Source organism: Pongo abelii, chromosome 8 (assembly GCF_028885655.2).
Source record: "Pongo abelii isolate AG06213 chromosome 8, NHGRI_mPonAbe1-v2.0_pri, whole genome shotgun sequence".
In the NCBI taxonomy this organism is placed as follows: domain Eukaryota; kingdom Metazoa; phylum Chordata; class Mammalia; order Primates; family Hominidae; genus Pongo; species Pongo abelii.
The window spans coordinates 124168143-124189653 of record NC_071993.2 but is presented as its reverse complement, the minus strand read 5'-3'; the positions used below and the strand labels follow the sequence as shown (position 1 = coordinate 124189653).

The following is a 21511-nucleotide window of genomic DNA, read 5'->3' as shown; positions in this document are numbered from 1 at the left end:
CCATTTACAGCTATAAAATAATTGTCTTTGCTTCAACTCCACATCTTTCTCAGAAAGGATAGTCCTCTGAGTCACTGAGATTCCAAGCCATGAAGGGCAGGTTGAATGACTGGCCAGTACTGTGGTATACTTACGGCTGAGGTCAAAAACAGGACCAGCAGAATGCCGAATCCCAGGAATTCTTATACAGCAAACCAAAACTCCCCCTTCTTGTGCACTTTCAACTGATTGCCTTCTGTTTCCTTCACTAGAGAATCACAAAGTCTCCCTTTTACTTCTAAACAAAAAAAAAAAGTGGCAAAACGTAAAAGCAAGCAAAATAATTTGTCCAGATTAAGAACACAATGGGAAGGCCAGGCACGGTGGCTCATGCCTGTAATCCCAGCACTTCGGCAGGCCAAGCCAGGCAGATCACTTGAGGCCAGGAGTTCAAGACCATCCTGGCCAACATGGCAAAACCCCATCTCTACTAAAAATACAAAAATTACCAGGCATGGTGGTGCATGCCTGTAACCCCAGCTACTTGGGAGGCTGAGACATGAGAAATGCTTGAACCTAGGAGGTGGAGGTTGCAGTAAGCCAAAGTCATGCCACTGCACTCCACCCTGGGTGACAGAGTGACTATTTTACTATTTTACTCACTGTGACTATTTAAAAACATTTCTGAAGTGGCAGCAGCAACCAAATATCCGAATGGAAGCAAATTGTCCTGCTCTAGACCAGGGAGATCAGACACCTTCCCAGCTCTGAGCTCTAGTAGGCAGGGCACTGGGAAGGTGTCTGACCCCTGCACCTCTTTAGCTGACTCCTTCTGTAAAAATGGTGAATAGAGTTTGGTTGGCCCACGAGGCAGATGTCCTCCTCCTTCCTGCTTCCATCAGCCCAGGGCTCAGAGTCCTGTCCAGAAAAAACAAACAAACAAACAAACAAACAAAAAAACACCTTATGACAGGTGACCACAGCCAGCCACAGGCTCCTTCCAGAGAGCCTCCGTGGTATTTGCAACTCAGTCTTCAGTGGTTGATGTTGGAGCAGTCACATAACATCACCATAAATAGCTTCTGAGCTCATCAAATGCCACCACCACACTTCGATATTTAATCCCTCACAAAAGCTGTTTATGGTTCTGTGTACTCCTTTTCATGAACATTATACCTTAATTTTATTAGCTTTTTCTGAGAATTCAAACAGATTAAAGAGGCTCAATTTTCCCTTCCAGAAGTCATGCTGATTTAATTAGTTAATATTTGTAAAGCGCTTTTGAAGTGGGAAAGTGCCACAGGAGAACTAAGTAGTGGTATTTAGGAGTTACTCAACACACTTTATATTAACATCTCCAGTTCCTAAATGCCATCCCTCCTTGCTCATTGTAGGGAGATGGGGGTGTTCCCACCATTGCTTCATTCCTTGGAGACTGTTTCTTTCATTTGGATCACATTGGGTTCCAGAGCCACTTACAGCCATCTGTGACCCTGTGACCACAGGTCTCTGCTTCTGTTATAGCTGAGAGTCTTGGCAAACTCTTAGAACAAATGCTTTCTCACAAATAGCTAATAGTCTTTCTGTTTTCTTCCCTCCTTTTGTAAATATTAGCGAGTGCCCACCATGTACCAGGTATTCGCCTCCCTCTGGGTCTTCTTTTCTTGTCTGGGCTAATGGTTTTGCTGAGAGATCTTGGATGGGTCATTCCATCTCTGCTTTTCATCCCTTTACCTGTGTTTCAGGGGAGCCAACACAAAACACCTGGGGATGAATATATGCTCATGCTTAGTTCTGTATTCCTTCATCAAACATCTCACCTTGGACAGCTTTAAGTAGTGAACCAAGGAAAGTCCATGTTGCTTGCATTGTTTTCACATGGGTATAGTTCTGCTCTTCAAAATTACGGTGTTGAGGGATAGAGCTCAGTGGTACAACAATCGACTATAAAATTGCAGTGACTTCTCCCTTACTGTAAAGGAATAGGTGTCACATACATAATTTTTCTGAGTTTGTTTTGTGTTATCTCTCAAATGAGTTATGTGCTTCTCTGCCTTCTTAAACAAAATGCAATGTAATCTTTTAAGGGTCACTTCCTGAATATCCACTGTCACACTGCATTCTACTGCATTCATGCCCTCAAGAGCACTTGAGGTTGCAGTTACTTGTATCCAACCAAAGTGACCCCAGAACCTGCTGCTTTTTTGAGTCAGTTGGTTTGTTTTTTATCCCTCTCCAAAACTTGCTGTTGGTGGATATTCTTACTGTCTTCAGTGTTCCTGCTGCAAACACAACTCTCCCTTCCCATTTGTTGCCACTAGTCTACTGCAGGCTGGGAAATGGAAGAATTATACCGGTTAGAATTAGGTCAAAAATAAACATGAGTAGACTAGGCGCAGTGGCTCATGCCTGTAATCCCAGCATTTTGGGAGGCCGAGGCAGGCGAATCACCTGAGGTTGGGAGTTCAAGACCAGCCTGGCCAACATAGTGAAACCTGGTCTCTACTAAAAATACAAAAATTAGCTGGACGTGGTGGCAGGTGCCTGTAATCCCAGCTACTTGGGAGGCTGAGGTAGGAGAATCACTTGAACACAGGAAGCGGAGGTTGCAGTGAGCCAAGATCATGCCACTGCACTCCAGCCTGGGGACAGAGTGAGACTCTGTCTCAAAAAAAAAAAAAAAAAAAAAAAATTAGCTGGGCGTGGTGGTGTGTTCCTGCAATCCCAGCCACTTGGGAGGCTAGAGCAGGAGAATCTCTTGAACCCGGGAGGCAGAGGTTTCAGTGAGCCACTGCACTCCAGCCTAAGCAACAAGAGTGAAAACTGTCTCAAAAACAAAATAAAAATAAACATGAATAGGCTTTGAATGAGAGACTGAGAAGGTCCCCTATGAGCAAAGAACTCAAGTTGAAATGTACAGACTCTGTGATATGCCGATTTTAACTGCTCAGTGGCACTGTCTTCTTCCTTTTCCAGTTGGGGCTCTCTTCTGTATGGGGTGAGGTTTATAAAATAAGTGACTTCTGAGCAAGCATTCCTACACATTGAAATAAAAATACTTCATGGTTTTGATACAGGGAGTTCTTAGAGACTTGCATGGAGTAGGTGTCACTACCTGCTTGTTGAATAAATGGCTCCAGCAGCTTTTCATGCAGTAAGAAATTTTAGAAAATGATGGGTTTAAAGACGCTTTGAAACATAAATGTACTCCTGTTAGAAAGATACACATTTATAAGTCAGGTTTCCTAGAAAACCTCAAAGTTCTTTGTGACCCAGAAAATGTTGTAATAAAATCAACCTTTCTTTTTTTTTTCCTCCCAGAATGCTTCATCTGGGGAATTTCAAACAGACAACCAACCACCTGTTGTCAATTTCCATTCACCACCCTAAGTGTTAATGTATCTCTGGTTTCCTAAAGGTGAGAGTAGAACATATTTATTTGCATCTTTGTTTTTGAAAAACAGAAAGAAAATTTAGAGCTCTGTACCCACCTTCCAGTGAGATGCCTCCTTTCAATTTCAAGAGGTGAGATCTTGGCAGAGATCACTTTTGCTTCCTTCTTTCTTTCTCTTCTTTCTTTCTTTCTTTCCTCTCTCTCTCTCTCCTTCCCTCCCTCCCTCCTTCCTTTCTCTCTCTCTCTCTTTCTTTCTCTTTCTCTTTTTTTTAAGATGAAGTTTTGCTCGTGTTCCCCAGGCTGGAGTGCAATGGCTTGATCTTGGCTCACTGCAACCTCTGCCTCCGAGGCTCAAGCGATTCTCCTGCCTCAGTCTTCCAAGTAGCTGGGATTACAGGCATGCACCACCATGCCCAGCTATTTTTTTGTATTTTTAGTAGGGACAGAGGTTTCACCATGTTGGCCAGGCTGGTCTTGAACTCCTGACCTCAGGTGATTCTCCTGCCTTGGCCTCCCAAAGTGCTGGGATTACAGGCGTGAGCCACCATGCCCGACCCTTCATTTCTAACTCTAACATTTTTATTCTTTATGGTCTTAAGACTGACATGTTATGCTTTTTATTAGTTCAGCCTACATTAGGTAATGTCTGAAATAAGGAAAGAACAAAAATTTAATTTGTGAATTATTCTTCAGAATTTGGTTATTCCATAGAAGGCACTGTGTAGTTCGCTGGTTATGATCCATGGCTTTTGGTGTCAGATGGTCCTGGGTTTGCATCTAGGTTGTCCTGCTTCCTAGCTCCTGACCATGGACAAGTTGCTTAGCCTTTCTGAGCCTCAGTTTCTCATTCACAATATGGATGTTTCACTTACCTATTGCTGTATAACAAACCTACCCAAAACTTAGTAGCTTAAAACAACAGCAACCTTATGTTTTCTCAAGATTCTATTTGGACAGGGCTCAGCATGGGTGGCTCATCTGTGCCTCACATGGTATTATCATGAACCCTCATAAGGCTGAATTCAGTTGGGAATGGAACATCTAAGATGATCTCATTCACATGAATGGAAGTTGGTGCTGTCAGCCGGGGTGCTTCAGTTTTTATGTAGTCTCTTTTCCTCTCACAGTCTAGACTGCCTTCCTTACAGCATAGCAGCTCGGTTCTATGAGAGAGCAAGAATAAAAACTACCAGACCTCTTTAAAGCCTAGCCCCAGACAGAACAAGCGCAACTTCCACTTCATTTTATTGATTATAGCATGTCACAAAGCTCCACCTAATTCAGCAAAAGGGAATAGACTCTACCTCTTGTGAGAAGTATGGCAAAAGATTTACAGCTATTTTTAATTCAACACAATGGGTATACATAATTCTTCTTTTCTCAAAGTGCTGTTATGAGAAGTAAATGAGATAATGCTAGTCAGTAAGTCCTTAATAAGTACAAGCTGTTCATTACTGTTTTACAGTATTGAATCAGTATGAAGCCAATCAAGCCTTGCCATGGAGTACCTGGACCAATCAGTTACCTTGGTTGACTCTTAGTTCCTTCTTGGTATCTCTGGTTCTATTTAACACAATGCACCCGGGTTCTATGGCTCCACAAGAGATGCTCAAATAAAGACACTAGTAGCAAATATTTATTGACAGTGTTCACTGTGTGTCAAGCACTGTTTTAAGAACTTTTGTTACATAACAACCCTACAGTATCAAAGCTAACCTTATTCTGCAGATAGACTAATGAGGCACAGGGAAGGAAACTGACCTGCTAAAGCCACACGCTTAACAGGTAAGGCACCTGGGGTATGGATCTATAAATCAGGAATCCCGACTAACTCCAAAACCCATGTTTGTATGATTTGTTGAATAAGTGAGCCTATAGAATTAATAGGGTTCCTTTTAACTCTAAAATTGTATGATCTTTCCAAGTACAAAATGTATATATAATCGATGAAATAGTTCCTTGGTACAAAATGCTAAGTTGAGAAATGGAGGCCAATGGGATTTTTTGCTTGAAGTGTAGACAGAATAATTCAGAATTTAGCTGTCTACACATTGGCTAATACTCTAGCTATAATTGGTAAGAAATATCTGGATATATGGCTGCATTTTCCACTTTGGATAGTCAACATTGGTTCTTATTTCAAGTGCTTCCCCAATGTCCCGACTATTTTCTGTGAAATGGGAATAATGACAATTCAATGAGATTGAATTCATCACCACTGGCAACTTTGATTAGAGATGAAAGTCTCTGTATAAATGCTAAGTGTTCTTCCTTTTAATTAATTATTGTTATCAGGTACCCTGATTCATTGTTACAGAAACTTAATTTCTGGTTGTATCATCTCTTCTGATGCAGTCCTTCTTAAAATGGTGTCTCAGACATTAAGTTATGCTGTCCCTAAACCGCTCATAATCTAGGATGATCTCAGATTTTTTTCTGCCTGCAAGTTGACCCCTCCTACTTCTTTCTGAAATAAAAAGTGAAGATGGAAAAGGAAAGCACTCTGTGCCACCTCGGATCCTGCTTTCTGTGACTGGAAGCAAGTAGGCGGGGGCAGGGAATATGAAAAGCATCCCCAACGCTCAGATTGTGATTTAGCTCATTTTGATGGCATCATTTCACCCAACCCCAGACAGTGCATCTTGTTCGGGTTTCAAGAAGCCTGGGTGGAGGTGGGAATGTAGCTTTGAGTCAGGAGACCAGGATTGTAGCACAGAGGCCCCCACTAACTAGTTGTCTAATCCTTAACAAGTTGCTTTGTCTTTCTGGGCTCATTTTTCTCATCTGTCAAGTCAAATGAAGGTTATGGAATAGATGATCTCTAAAAATCCTTCCAGTGCTACAGTTCTATTCTGGGTCTGTCTGCACCTGCAGACAGTGATGTGGGGGCAGGAAGGGCACTGGGGAGGGCGGCAAATTTAGTCAAGAGAATAAAACACTTTCACCTGGTGCAGCCTTGTGTCCTTGTGTGTGTTGTGCAGTACAGGCTTGTCTCAGATTATCCAAATAATTGACTGAGTTCTCTTCTTTCTTTGCCAGTGAGCACACAGCTTTAGTTTTTTTCTGGGACTAGCAGCTGCTTTTCTGAAATTTCCATCCCAGGGCTTCCGTCCTCCACTGTGTCCTCTCAGAAACCTGTCATGGTTTTTCTGGATGGATGCCCACAGAATTTTAATCCAGACACACACACACACACACACACACACACACACAGAGAAAAAGAAACGAAAAAGAAAGGAAGGAAGGAAGAAAGGAAGTAGAAAAAAAGAAAAAAGTACCATGTATAACAAAAAGCAAAACCAGGTTACGAGTTGACTTTCTTTTTTCATTTGGTTACTTCGTTTGTGCTGCCAACCTGAAGCCATGACTAACCTAAAGCCAGTGAGTTCTCTTAATTACTGGGTTTGTCTACGATGATGCAGAGATGAGGCCTATATGCCTTAGGGGCTACCTGGGTCCTGGCACCTCCAAACTCTTGGTAAATGTCTGCTTAATTAAATTCGTTGTTTTCCCAGAATATCCCATTTTCTCCTCCCCCTCCCCCTTCCCCTCTCCTCCTCCTCCTCCTCCTCCTCCTTCTTCTTCTTTTTCTTCTGATGGAGTCTTGCTCTGTCACTCAGGCTGGAGTGCAGTGGTACGATCTCAGCTCACAGCAACCTCCACCTTCAAGGTTCAAGTGATTCTCCTGCCTCAGGCTCCCGAGTAGCCAGGATTACAGGTGCGCGCCACCATGCTTGGCTAATTTTTACATTTTTAGTAGAGACGGGGGTTTTGCCATGTTGACCAGGCTGGTCTCGAACTCCTAACGATCAGCCCACATCGGCCTCCCAAAGTGCTGGGATTATAGGCATGAGCCACTGTGCCCAGCCAGAACATCCCATTTTATGCCTTTCCTCAATAAGCATTTACATGTCCAGTAAGGAGGGAGGGATGGAAGTCCCTGCCCTCAGGAAGCTTAGCAGAGTCACCGAAGTTTAAAAGGTGAAGTCATCTAACTTAATTTGTGAAAGATCCTTTGGTGAGCCAGCTAGAAATGCGAATTCCTGGACACTGCTCTCAGATGACCATTCTGTAAGTTTGAAACCCAGGAAATGATTTTTTACTCACCCCCAATCAGCTAGTAGAAGAGTGATAAACTAATAAATGCTTATGGCTAGAAATAAATAGCATCATCAGAAACAAGAATTTCATGATTCCATTTCTACTTACTGTTGTTTAGATAAAATTTATGAAAATTGATGTCTAATAATAAGGATTCCTTGCATTAACATTAAAGTCATTGCTCTGTGTCTTTTTGATACACACGTGATCACCTGAAGATTTGGAAAATTCAAAGCAAGTATGGGTTTGGAACTAAAAATGGGGCAGTCTTGTGGGGTGTGGCAAAGAAGAGCATGAATAGCTTTGAAATTAGGCAGAAGTCAATTCAGATTCTGCACATACCAGTCTGTGAGACTTGGGCAAGTTACTGAACGTCTCTCTGAGTCTCCATTCTTTCACCTATAAAACTGGAATATTACTACATCTCTGAAGGAGGAGTTCAGATTAAGTGAGTTTATGCATCCGGTGAGTGACTGCTTCATAAATAATTCCCCTGGACACGGTGGCTCACTTCTGTACTCCCAGCTACTCAGGAGGCTGAGGTGGGAGGATCGCTTGAGCCTGGGAATTCGAGGCTACAGTGAGCCATGATGGTGCTACTTCACTCCAGCCTGGCGACAGAGCGAGAACCTGTCTCAAAAATAAGTAAGTTTAATAAACAAACAAACAGGCTGGGCTTGGTGGCTGATGTCTGTAATCCCAGCACTTTGGGAGGCCAAGGTGGGCGGATCACGAGGTCAAGAGATCGAGACCATCCTGGGCAACATGGTGAAACCCTGTCTCCAATAAAAACACAAAAATTAGCTGGGTGTGGTGGCGCACGCCTGTAGTCCCAGCTACTCGAGAGGCTGCAGGAGAATCTCTTGAACCCGGGAGGCGAAGGTTGCAGTGAGCGTAGATCGCGCCATTGCACTCCAGCCTGGCGACAGAGTGAGACTCCGTCTCAGACAAACAACAAACAAACAAATACTTCCCACTTACAACAAAATACGCCACAAGATGAGGGAGGGCAGAAATTTCCGAGGCCAAACTTAAAATTTGCATTTGGGATTTGGCCACAGTTTGGTCGTTCCCTGTGGCAGTGAATGCGGCTGCGGACCTCCCAGCGACGCCATTGCCCACAGGGCGTGTCATTTCTAACGGCAGCTGTTTGTTCCCTGACTGCCCCCGCCCCGCCCCCAGCTCCCCCATCTACCTAAAAGAAAATGTAATGGGTTGGGCCATTTTTATTTTTTAAAAAGCTTTCTTCCAGGTCTTTGACCGGGCGCCGCAGGTGTCCCCGTGGGTTTCCCTGGCCGCTGCGGCCTTCACCGACAGAAGGAGTCCGTAGAGAGGGGTGTGGCCGGGCCGGGGACCCAGAGCCATCTGGGTCCCATTTGGGCCAAGGCTGTGGTTTGGGACTTCCGCCGCCTGCAGGGCTCCTAAAGGGCTGAGGAAGGCCTAGAATCCTCCTGCGCACCCGATCTCGCGTAGTCCGAGGGTCCGACCCCTCCAACCCCTCCAGGGTAGGGGGCAAGGAAGGGCCGGTGTGCCGGGGGATTCGGTCGCACCCCTCCCTGCCCAAGGAGGCCCAGGAGCTCCCTCGGGCCGAGCTCTGCAGGGAAGTGAATGCCCCATCTGCTGCAGGGACCCCCATCAGGAGGACCCGAATCCCAGGGACCCGCACCCGCGACGCGGTAGTGGGAGTCAAGACCCGGCGGCTGCACCCCCGACGGCTTGGCCGAGTGGGAGCAAAGCCCTCGGTGCCTCAAGGCGCCAGTCTGGGCTTTTGAGCGTTGCGGGAGGTAACCGGAAAGTTCGCCGGATTTTAACACAATCCCACTCTACATCTTCAGAACAGGGTGGCCGCAAAGTCCCTTACCCCTCTTACCCCTCTCTGCTCCCACCCGCCCCACCAACCCGCCGGAGCAGAGCTGGTAATCAAAGGCACTTTCCCCGGGCGCCCAGTCGGCGTCGGACTTCGAGGGCAGCGTGCGCAGCGAAGCCGGGCTGAGGTGCGATCAGCCCGCTGGGGACCCTGGAAACCCGCCGCCCTGCGGAGAGAAGCTCGGGACAGTTCCACCGCTCCAGCCAGTCAACTGAAGTGGAAGCCCGATGTCGGCCTGCAGGGCCAGAGATGCCCTCCGGAGCTGGGCCAAACCTGGGTGCCCCTAAGTGGTTGGAGGGGTGGCTGAGTGGAGAGCGCGAAAGACCCCGCTCAGGGGGCCCCCTCCTGGCTTGGGACGGTAGAGGGGTCCCGCGGGGTGGCGGCGGAGGCAGGGGAGGTGGCGGCGGGGCGGGAGGTGCGGACGGTGCGCGCGTCGCTGCGAGCTGGAGCCCTTAGGGGCCCGCCACACACATTCGCACCCCTCCCCCTCCCGGCCTTCCTCCCACTCGCTCGCCGTGACCCCCTCCCCAACCTCCTCCCCTCCCCCCGCCTCCGCCCCATTCTTGGAATTGTGTGGAAAAATTCTCAGCCAAACCTCCCACCTCTCCTCTCCCCCCACCCACCCTCTTTAAAAAACCCCTTTCCTCCCCGGCCCCTGCACTCTTTGTGAATGAGGGCAGGGAACACGGCCCTTCCCCCGCCCAGGAGCCACGCCAGACCGCCGCACTCAGAGGACTGTTTGTTAATAGTCCAATTAGATAATTGCCATCTTTCACTCCTTTTGCTCCGCATTTCCCATAAAGGAATGAATGGGGAGAGCGGCGTGGAGAGGGCTTCTGCCCCGGCAAGGTGACGAGAAGGGCTGGAGCATGCTCCTTGCACAAGGCCATGCGCTTGAATTGAATCATTGTAGCCTAATCAATGCTCTTATTGGATTACTGGCTGTTGCTTTTCTCAAAGATATTGTAGCAGAGACAATGAAATAGCTAGGGGAAAACTTTTTTTTTTTTTTTTTTTTTGAAGCAGATCTCACAGTTGAGATTTCTCGGCCGTCTCTCCCTCTCCCCCTCTCTCTCCTGCTGGACTCTGAGTACAAAGCTGCCCTTTGAATGGGCTGCCTCAGGGCTGCTGGAGGTGCAGGCATGAAAAAATCCAACTGGAACTAAATGAAGAGAGGTGGCAGTTTAAGATGGCTGTCTGCGTCGAGGTGTGTTAAGAAGCAGTTGTTTACGGGAAAAGCTTGGCTTTTTTAGAGTGCAGGGGAGATACTTTTTGGGAAAACTTTCTCCCCCCCGTTTGTCCCCCATCCCCCACCCCCAGGCAACTGCTTTCTTCTGCTGCAGGGTGTGTGGGTTTTTTTTTCTCCCCCCACACCCCCCCGCCGCCCAACCCTCATTCAGCTCTATCTGGCGAGTGTGGAGAAAACCCCTCTAGCCAGTATGTGAGCAGGAGGGTCAAAGGCAAAAGGAAAGTTAATAATGCCTGCTAATGGTACTAACAATTCAGGATGAATCTTGTCAAAAGTTTTTCTGGAAGTGTGGGTCTTTGATTGTGTGTTTCCTGAAAGCAAGACCAATCATTTCCGTTTATTCACTGGCTAAACCCCTACTTGATTGGGGACAAGGACAGAAACCATCCATTACGATCTGATATATTATCCAAACAATTTAGTGTATTCATGAGGTAACCGAAACGTGGGGGCTGCGAAATTACCCGTAATCAATTGCAGCAGCGAGTGTGCGTCCCCCCGGGTGTCGGACAACTACAACTCGCCGTCTCAGAAACAGGCGGGAGCCGCAGCATTTCGGAGTTGCGCTGTTCGCTACCTGATCGCCAGGCTGGGGACACTGGACGTGCTCAGAGGACGCGGGTGCTGACGAGGCGGCCTCGCTGCAGCTCCACCGGGATCCTGGACCAGACTGGCCGCCTCTCGGCGAGCGCGCCACTCTCCCGTAGCCGCTGACCCGCGCGCGGCCGCCGAAGCCTCCCCGCGGGGACATTCATTCTTGCCCCTTGCCTGTCGCCGGGCCGGGCGTACGGGCCGCGTTGTCGGGGGTTTTGTTCCCTTTTTCCTCTTTTTTTTTTCCTTCTCCCCCCTCCCCTTTTTTTTGCTTTTTTTTTTTTTTTCCTTTCTGTTGTTGTTGTTGTTCTTGCCTATGTTCGGGAAACCAGACAAAATGGACGTTCGATGCCACTCGGACGCCGAGGCTGCCCGGGTCTCGAAGAACGCGCACAAGGAGAGTCGGGAGAGCAAGGGCGCGGAGGGGAACCTCCCAGCCGCCTTCCTCAAGGAGCCGCAGGGCGCCTTCTCAGCGTCGGGCGCTGCTGAGGATTGTAACAAAAGTAAATCCAATTCCGCAGCCGACCCGGATTACTGCCGCCGGATCCTGGTCCGAGGTAGGGATGGGCAGTGCTGCCGGGCGCGTTCCTTGGGGTCGACTCCGGGGCCCGAGCTGCGCGCTGCCGCCCGACACAGGCCGGTGGGGAGGAGTGCCGGCTGGGACTTGGGAGAAAGTTGTTAGCCCTCCCCGCCCCGAGTCCGGCTGGGGACAAGCGCCTGGGACTCTCCGGTGCGCTCTCCAGGGGCCTCGGCCCTCCACGGCCTGAGGGGCCCCGCTGACCGGGCTGCGGGGGGAGACGAGGGGCTGCACGGGTGCGGCCGGGCATCGGACTGCGGCCTCCGACCCGGGAAAGAAGCAGAAAACTCCGGGAGGAGGTGTGCGCGCTCCAAGGGCCGGACGACCTGCCGGGAGCCGGCCAGGGGACTCCCGCGCTCTGGAGGGCTGAGCGCACCCAAGGGGGAACGCGAGCCCCGGAGAACAGCTGCCGATCGCGGGCTACGGCCCTGCCAGTTAGTGCACTGGGCCGAGGGCCCCACGGCCGCAATCGGTGCCCGACCGCTGCCGCCGGGAGAGGCAGCTGGGCTTGGTTACGGAGCCGCGGTTGCCGCTTTGGTGCTCTGCTCTGCCGCTCTCGGATGCGCGGCGTGCGCTTAGCCCGGGCGGCTGAGGCTGCGAAGCCGGGCCCCGGCCAGGCGCCTCCCCAGCCAGCAGATCGCCGGGCCCGGCCGGCACCGACTCAGTCTCTCCTCCTTTCGCCGCGCGGACTCCGGAGGGAAGGAGACTCGAGGGTGGGGGTGGGGACGGCTGGAGCACGGTCTGGTCAGCAAGCCCAGAGCTGGGGCCCGCAGGACCCGGGCGGGGCAGCAAGGGTACCCTCAGGCTACAGGGGACCCGGAAGGCGCAGCCGAGGCCCCCCCAGGCCGGAAGAAACGTCCGCCTATGTGGAATTGATTGGATTTTTTTCTCTCCCCTGTCTGGAAGACTCTACAAAAAGACAAAGTGTGGTCCCTCCTTCGGTCAGCGGTATGGAGTTAGGCCCCTTGCCCTCCACACAGTGTCTTTGCTACCTGGTTGTGGTCGCGCTCCGCACCCCGCCCCCCATCCCCAAAACTGCACGCTTCTGGGGACTGTGTCCCCAAATCCAGCTCAGGCCAAGGAGGTGGAGGGGGACGGGAGGGTTCTGGCGGCTGACATCTCCCCTTCCCCAGATGCCAAGGGGTCCATCCGAGAGATCATCCTGCCCAAGGGCCTGGACCTGGACCGGCCTAAGAGGACGCGCACGTCCTTCACCGCGGAGCAGCTCTATCGGCTGGAGATGGAGTTCCAGCGCTGCCAGTACGTGGTGGGCCGCGAGAGGACCGAGCTCGCCCGGCAGCTTAACCTCTCCGAGACCCAGGTACCCGGCGACCAGGCCGCACACAGTTCTTCACCAGCCTTCCTCCCCATCACCCCTACCTAGCCTGCTCTTCACCTCCTAACCTGCTCTGGACAGAACTACCCTTGGGAGATGGAGGAGATGGGAAGGATGGGTAAGACAGGCCTAAGGATTCCTTCCCCTAGGTAATACATCCTTTCCCCCCACCATTCTTGCCATCCCCAAATCCTCCAGGGCCCATGTTTTATCCACCTTGGCCTAGGCCCAGAAGGCCCCAAATCCTGTCCTTTTGGAATTTTTATTGGCCCCCGGTTTTGAGCATTTCCTTCGTGCTTCTGCTCTACAAAGTACTGACTTTTGCCCTTGTTTGGGGTACCCCATTTTGGCTAGATTTCTAGGCCCCACCCCTTGTGGGCCCACCCAGCTGTACACAGCGTCCAGGCCCATTCTACAGGAGTGAGGCTAGGTCTAACACCCCCTGCCCCAGCACCATGGGTGATTCCTAGGAATTAGAAAGGTGTATGCCCTCCTGGAGATCTGCCTGTGCAGATCAGGCTGCCCTGACCCTTAAAGGAAGACTTTCCCCATTCTGAGCTGGCCCCAGCCCTGAGCACTTAGGAGACCCTGTCTTCTGTGCCAATGATGTGTGAGGTATGTGATAGGTAGGAGATCTAGGACCCAGAAGCCAGTACTGCTGATTGTGCTTTAGATCTTTCCCTTTACATTAAATCCATATGATGCCCCTGGAGCTGGCCATGTGGGCTCTGGGCCCAGGAGAGGACCCAAGAACTTGCCAAGTGGCATGTCACCAGCTTGGCCTAGCTATGGCAGCCTTCTTTCTGAAGACTGATGCTTTTCCCCATGCCCAACCCTGAAGCAGGTGGAGAGCATTTTAGGTCCGGGATCTGGGCTGAAAGCTGAGGACTGACAGAACAGATAGGGGTGTTCTTTTTGAGTTTGAGTTGGTGTGGTAGCTTTTTCTATTCTCTCTGCTACTACCCCTCTTAGTTTACAAAATCTAGATAGGATAGTCTTTGCCTATTGCTGCAAAACTCTTCTGGGCCACTGCTAGGCCTGCAGAGGGGCAGAAGAATGAGAGGAGAGGTTAGTGGGGAATATTCAGTCCACCTTAGCCTCCTGACTTTCTCCCATGATTCCAAGTTCATGACTCAGAGCAGTGGAGAGATAAACTAAGAGTATCACCCAGACCCTTCAATGCAGCTATCTGGTGAGAGGAAGGTGCAGAAAGCTCGGTCTACATAAAGTCTCCCGCACACATTATTCTCCTGCAGCCACTTTCCCTGCTTGCTGCTAGCTAATGGTCACGTCTTAAGCAGGAAATGGTCCTTTGTAGCCTTCACCAGGAGTAGTGCTTGTAGGACTAAATCTGAGCGCATTGGGCCAGGGGCCTGGGACCAGAAAGGCTGGGCAACACTCCCTCCCCGCCTCTCTTCCCACTTCCCTCTTCCTTCTTCCCTCTTCCTTCACCGCACCCTAGAGCCTCACACCCTCCACCGGAAATTCCGGCGTTGGGACTGCACTGATTCACACATCTGTGAGCCCCAAACACCGCTGCGGGGTAGCGCGGAAGCCAGTGAAACCCTTTCTGGTCTTCCTTCGAGTTCCTGCCGTGGGCATTTTATTACTTTGTTCTGTGTAAGCGGCGCCTGCCTGGGCCTGCTTCCCTGACCCGGAAGCGCAGCCCAGTGGAGCAGCTGTGTCTCCCTCGTGGCGGCGCCAGCTCCCCCAGCAGCGCCCCGGCCCGGACCCCTCCGGCTGCTGGGTGGGGCTGTGGGTAGGGCTGGGGCTTGGGGAGAGCCCCGGAGCCGCGCGCCCCGGGAGCTCGCTTCCTTTGACGCTGGTCTTCCCTGCCCCTCTCTCCCACTCTCCCCGCACCCCGGCGCGCAGGTGAAGGTCTGGTTCCAGAACCGGCGCACCAAGCAGAAGAAGGACCAGGGCAAGGACTCGGAGCTACGCTCGGTGGTGTCGGAGACCGCGGCCACGTGCAGCGTGCTACGGCTGCTGGAGCAGGGCCGCCTGTTGTCGCCGCCCGGCCTGCCTGCGCTGCTGCCGCCTTGCGCCACGGGCGCTCTCGGCTCAGCGCTGCGCGGGCCCAGCCTGCCGGCCCTGGGCGCGGGCGCCGCTGCCGGCTCGGCCGCCGCAGCCGCCGCCGCCGCCGCCCCGGGCCCAGCGGGCGCCGCATCCCCGCACCCGCCAGCTGTGGGCGGTGCTCCAGGCCCCGGGCCCGCCGGGCCGGGGGGATTGCACGCAGGCGCCCCGGCCGCGGGCCACAGCCTCTTCAGCCTGCCGGTGCCCTCGCTGCTCGGCTCTGTCGCCAGCCGCCTGTCCTCCGCCCCGTTAACAATGGCTGGTTCGCTAGCTGGGAATTTGCAAGAACTCTCCGCCCGATATCTGAGCTCCTCGGCCTTCGAGCCTTACTCCCGGACCAACAATAAAGAAGGGGCCGAGAAAAAAGCGCTGGACTGATTTTAAGTGTTTCCCTGTATTTATATTTATAGTATCTATTGTGGTGATATTTATGGACTCACGCGCGTTAGGTGCCCAGAGCTCCTGCGCTGGGCTCCTGGCTCCCACCAGGCCTCTGACAGCTCTCTTTCCCACCAGAGTCTGCTACCAATTTCATTTCATTCGGGCTATTTTTTTTTTTTCTACCACCTTTCCTCTGAGACTCCTCCCCAACCCCCAACTTCCTTCTGAATCCAGGAGCGATCCAAAGAATTGGGAAAAATGCCCGAGTTAGTCAACCTGATGCCCTGACCCCGTGCCCAGCCCAGGAGGGAAAAGACTGGTCCTGAGGGAAAAGACTGGTCCTAAGTCCAAAGCACAGGACGTTTGCTCTAGATCCGCGGCTGCTGCCGCTGCGGACGATTCCTAGGAATATTTGAAAGAGGAAAACTGCGCGCAGACCCCAGGGGCTTCCAGGTTTCTTTAGACCAAAAAAGGAGGATGTTCCTTCCTCTTGCCAGGGAAACCAGGGCTTGTGGGAGCCCCTGGGCCCCGCTTTGCGGACCTCTCGGGATTGTCGGTACACAACACAGCTTCCTGGCGGGCAAATCCTGCGGTTTTTCTCCCCTTTAGGGCAACTCCAATCACAACCACCCCCGACCCCAGGAAACAGTAACAAACGTCCTAGTAGGCAACGACACTGATAAATTTGATCTAATCAGCAATAAAAGCAATTGCTACGTAAAACCAGATGAAGTGGAACCAGTTTTTAAATACTTCCAATGATGAAATTTGGAAGGTGTAAGAAAATTCAGGATAGAGAATGCCCCACAGGGCAATGCAAAATTAAGGTTCTGGGTATTGTAACTTTAAACAGGAATTTAATGGGGGGAAAAGCAAAGGAAAAGCCAACGCCGCTAATCAAAGGAAATTCAGAATCTTTTCTCCGAGCCTGTTCGGGGCGGTGGCCGACAGCTTCCCACTACTCCCGGAAAGAGCAAAGCGGTTGCCGGCGGTAGCCTGCGCAGCCGGCGCTTCACCCTACGGCCTCCCAGGCGCGTAGCTTCGGGCACAATTGCTCGGTTTGGAAAACGAGTCAGCACTCATTGCCTCCTCTCCCAAACACCCGGATTCACAAAACCCTGTACGCAGGAAACGTCTGGATTTCTGAGCAGTTCTTTGCGGAAGGGGAGGCAGGGACGCCGCTGGGCGGTCGGGCCTCCTCTAGCAGTAGTCTGAGTCCAGATAGCGTCTTGTGTGATTGATAGGAAAGACACTCCCCTCGCCTCCCCAGTCTTAGGGTTTCAGTGGTCCCAAATCAGAACACGAACCGCGACACCCTCTTTCCTTACCCTGCGCAGCGGCGATCGTCCCTACAGCCACGGCCACCCACATTTTAACCAAAATCACAGACCCAGACTGCGAGGTGCCGCAGTGTCTAGAATGTATTCGTCCATCTGAAGCAAGCGAAAAACACTTTTTTAAAATAGTAATTTTATTGTAAATTATTTACTTCGGAAACTCTCCCCCTCTTTTTCATCTTTTTTTTTTTCTAGGCAAATAGTGAAGAAAATAATGAACGATTCAAACGCGGGTAGGTGTCACTGAATCCAGGCTACTAACTTTGTTATGAATGTTTTGGATATTTGGATGTTTTGTATTTATGTGGTGAGAGTGAAATATATATATCTATGATGATAAATGAGGTGTATTTTTGTCTTATATTTGAAGGATAAAAAAACAAAAGAAGAAAAGGAAGAAAGAGCCAGCAAATGATGAGTCTCGGCGTGGGGACTCCGGGGGCAGAGGGTGGCAGCCCCTATAGTGCGGGGCCCTGCGACTGGTACCGTGAGCGCCTGGGATGAGGTTTGGGCGGATTTCGGGTTTCCGGAGAGGCAGAGACGCCTGGTTACGACGATTTGTTCCACTTCCTTGAGTGTTTCGCTCTCGATTTCTCTATCTGTCCCTCTGAGGTCGGCCCCTCAGACCCTCCTCCTTAATTTCCCACTGCGTAGTTCTTAGTTTATTTAGGAACTCATCTCTGGGCACTATAAAGTCCCTGCCTCCTAATGCTACGTTTCTAGAGTCTTCCAGCTGCATCTTTATGCCGGCAGCATTTTGGATTTTGTGCAATCATGGGCCCAGAATAGGCAAGGTTTTATTTTCTTCTGACTTAGAATAAGTCTCGCCATCGTCAAAGAGAAACTTTGAAGGAGCAGGAGACCGAAATCGATATTAATTCCTGCAAAGAAACCTCCTCACCCTGGTGCTTATGCGGTGGTGACGGATGTACACGTTGCAAACAAATCTTGGGAAGCGAGGAGGGCCGGGGAGGACACTTCTGGACACGCTCTTCTAAAGCGTGTGCAGCACTGGGCGAAGTCCGCGCTGCGGGTGCAGCGGCCCCGGCTGCTTCTTGTAGCGCCTGCACACCTGGGTGTTGCAGGGACCCGCAGCTCCCGTGCAGCACCGGCCCTAGCCAGGCCTTACTGCCCCTACTCGTGTACTGTGCCTGAAGCTGGAGTTAGAGGCACCCAAAATAAGGCGGGGCACAGTGTGGGCCGCGGAGTCCCTGAGCCTTGAGCTCGGCTTTTTGCTGAGATCACAGCAGCCGCCCACAGACAGTTCACTTTTATTTCTCAAAGTTGCTGCAGATCCCTCAGCTTCGCTTCTCTTGGCTCTTCCTCTCCCTGCCCGCCTCTCCTTACTTTCTCTTGCTTGAAACTGCTTTTCCTTTTCTACTCTTTTCTTCCGCGCTCCTGTCCCGTAAACGCCTGCGCTTCCTCTGAGTTCTCTCTCTGAGTGGTGTGGGCTCCCCTCTCGTTCCCCCTGTCTCCCTCCTCCATTACGTTTTCCTTCCAGGTCGGTCTCTCTCTCTCTTTTGGTTTTCTGGTTTTCTTCTCCTGCTCAAGGGGTCCCAAAGGCCAAGGCAGTGGGTGGCTCTCGCTGTAGCTTCAAGGCTGGTGGCTGGGGCCCTCCAGGGGTGAGAAGGAAGGGAGAGGGTGGCATAACTTTTTGGAACAAAAGAAAACACAAAATCCTAGCTTGGGATTCCCAACAAATTCAGCCTCCTCTCCCAGGGGCCTCAGCCTGGGAAGTCACCAAGCAGATCCCTCCTTCCAGCTTCCTGCTCTTTCTCCTTTTTGCTTTCTTACCCCTGAAAGAGGGAAGGACCAGTCACCTCATAACTTCTGCTCTCACCTCCCTTCCCTCCCGGGCTTTGGGAAGAGCTGCTGAGCTCTTTGCCTGCCACTCAGGGAGTGCAGTTGTTCTTAAAGAGCCTCTTCTGCATAGAAAAAGAATTGCAATTTTAATTTAAAAACATTTATAGAAAATTCATTTAATTTTAGTGACTATCTTCTTTTCCCTCCTTCCCCAAGGGCCTCCAGTAAGCTGCCTTGGTCCCTGGAGGCTTCTGGCTTCCAACTGGAGACTCACAGGCCTTGGAGGAGGAGGCAGGTAGCCTCTATGCCAATAGCTGGGCCTGCCTGGGGAAAGGTGGAAGGAGGAACAGCTGCAGGAGGGGGGAGCTGAAAGGAATCTGATGCTCAGGCCTGCACAAAGCAACAGCCAAATTGTTTCAGAGCAGAAAAGAAAAGGGGAGAAAACCTCTTAGCAAACCCCTGTGAGTTTGGGGATCAGGTTCAAGAAAGATGTGGGAAGTCACTTGGAGAGCTAAACGGGACACATGCTCATATCCACACTTGCAGTTGGTCTAACCTTCAGCCAGAATTTATTCATAAGTAGCATTTGGCAACCCTTTATAGTTTACAAATAGCATTTTACATACACCATTCTACTATTCTTCATGGTGGCTTTGGGAGGTCCAGCTCTGTTTTAAAGACTCATATACAGGACTGGAGCAAATAACTTGCTCAAAGCCACATGGCTGCTCAGAACCCAAGATTGTAAGCTCCCCCTAGGGCCAGAGGCCTCTTTCTTTCAGTTTTTTTCTCTCTTCCCCCTTTGCCCCCTCTTTCCCTCTTCCCTTTCTCCCCTCCTTCCTCCTTTCCTTCTTTTTGTGCCCACAGTGTCTGGATCATGGTACCTGAATTCTTTAGCCTATTTGCACCCACATCTGCTAATGTCCATATCTAGCCATCTATTACATCAGCTGCTGAGGATTTACTTGGTGCACTCATGAAGAAGTTTGAATTTCTCCCTCCTTCCTGTTTTTTTTTCCTGCCACTGTCCCAACTCTTTCCCTCTACGTCTCTGTAGAATGACATCTTTAAACCCCTTACCCTCTTTGGTCTTACACATCCTTAAAAATGATTATTTTTAAATTGAATTATAATATCCATGTGGTATACACTCATAGGGTAAAGTACACAAAGCTTAACTATACAAGTTGATGATTTACACACACACACACACACACACACCTTCTTGAATGGCTCCAAGGATACCCTTTTAACTTCTTCCCTTCAGCCACATAAGCCATATGATGACACACAGTGTCTTTCTCCTGTTTGAAAAGAAATTGTGTCATATTGGTGTGTTGTTCTTGCATAGAAAGCCTTTTTTAAGAAGTCTTTTTAAGATTTCTTGAAGGATTTAGAAATCATATATCTCTTCTAACCCCCTGAAATCCTGAGTTTAAGTGGCTTGATTAAATGGCTGATCAAAACTTAAAAACATACTAGGTCAATGTTTTTCAAGATACAACTGAGGACCAGCTGCTTCAGAATCATCTGGGGACTGGCTAAAATTCCAGGTTCCTAAGCCCTAGTCGCATCTGACGAATCAGAAACTAGGTTGGGGCTTAGGAACATGCATTTTAAACACTTTTCCAAAGTGATTCTTATCCAGACTAATATTTGAGAAGTACTGTATTAAATGGCAAACTCCCAAAACACTGCAGCCTCCTGCATCTGGCCCAGGGCCTGGCATTTGGTAGGAATACAATGAATGTTTGTTAAACAAATTAATCCACAGTTTCTGACACAGTTTAGAATTTCTTGGACCACATTATGCTATTGTAATTTAACACCATTTCTACGTCGGGAAATCTTTACATTTCAGAGTCTTTTTCATTTTCATGGAGGTTTCATTTTAATGGAGCAGGAGAGAAAAGAGAGATCTACTTTGGTGGTTTCTCAGGTCTCAGGGAAGGTCTTTTATAAACTAAATGGGGACCACCTTCCTGGAGAGGCTGCTCCCTTACAGACCTGGTAGTTTGGGGAAAGGAGGAGGAGAGCCCTTCAGGTTTGCTGAAAGGCATTCAGATGCACACCCTTCTTGGTTGGAACTGAAAGCTTCTATTTGAAGAGACATGAGTTCTGGAAGGAGCAAAGCCACCAGGTCCAGAGAACCTGGCATGCAATGGAAATGGACATGGAAGCTGAAAATTACTTGGGTATTCTCTGATTTCTAGCTAATATGAAAATAATTTTCTTTCTAGAAACACATTTGCCTATCTTCTTACCCTGAAACAGAAAATAAATATTGTGCTTTATGTGGTAGTGTTGTATCCATTCTTAAAAATAAATCACATCATATATATGTGTAAAATATATATAAAATTTTTCATGTGAAAGTTTTCTTCATATAAAAAGTCTGTTATGTGTGTTAACAACAATATAACATGTATAGCAATAACACATACACATATACACACATATAAACACGTACATAGCATTCCCTGGTATCATACAATGTGTAGTATGCTGGTTTAATGCACAGAGAAAAAGTAATTCATCTTAATGGTTTCTAGTTATGGTTCTGGAGTCAGAATGACTTGGGTTCAAATCCCAGATACACCACTTAATAGCTGTGTAATCTTGGACAAATTACTCATCTGGCTGCTGTAAACCTATTTCCATGTATATCAAATGAAAGTAATAATGGCACCTACCCCATAGGATTGTCATGGTTGCTTAGTTGGATAAAGCATCTAAAGCATCTAGTACAAGCCTAGGATAACTTATATACTCAAATATTAGCTATTGATTATAAGACTGTGATTGAGATAGCTATCTGAGAGT

The 21511-nt window shown here is 49.7% G+C and overlaps 1 protein-coding gene across 2 annotated transcripts; it reads left to right on the top strand.

Moving 5' to 3' along the window:
• Nucleotides 1–11433: 11433 nt before the first annotated feature.
• Nucleotides 11434–21042, top strand: VAX1 (ventral anterior homeobox 1). Of its 2 annotated transcripts, XM_002821188.6 has the most exons (4): nucleotides 11434–11738; nucleotides 12892–13079; nucleotides 17081–17118; nucleotides 17256–21042. In XM_002821188.6, the coding sequence occupies exons 1-4, from the start codon at nucleotides 11498–11500 to the stop codon at nucleotides 17347–17349; spliced, it is 561 nt and encodes a 186-aa protein (XP_002821234.2). In that variant the 5' UTR covers nucleotides 11434–11497; the 3' UTR covers nucleotides 17350–21042. The 2 variants fall into 2 exon arrangements, with proteins under 2 accessions (XP_002821234.2, XP_024109782.1); XM_024254014.3 differs by having other exon boundaries at nucleotides 14967–17334.
• The last annotated feature ends 469 nt before the right edge of the window (nucleotides 21043–21511 follow it).

Excerpts from the sequence above, each read along its gene's own strand:
- VAX1 (XM_024254014.3), top strand. The coding sequence starts at position 11,498 with ATGTTCGGGAAACCAGACAAAATGGACGTTCGATGCCACTCGGACGCC. Across the intron at positions 11,739-12,891 it reads CCGCCGGATCCTGGTCCGAG|ATGCCAAGGGGTCCATCCGA; the intron begins GTAGGGATGGGC and ends CCCCTTCCCCAG. Across the intron at positions 13,080-14,966 it reads TTAACCTCTCCGAGACCCAG|GTGAAGGTCTGGTTCCAGAA; the intron begins GTACCCGGCGAC and ends CCCGGCGCGCAG.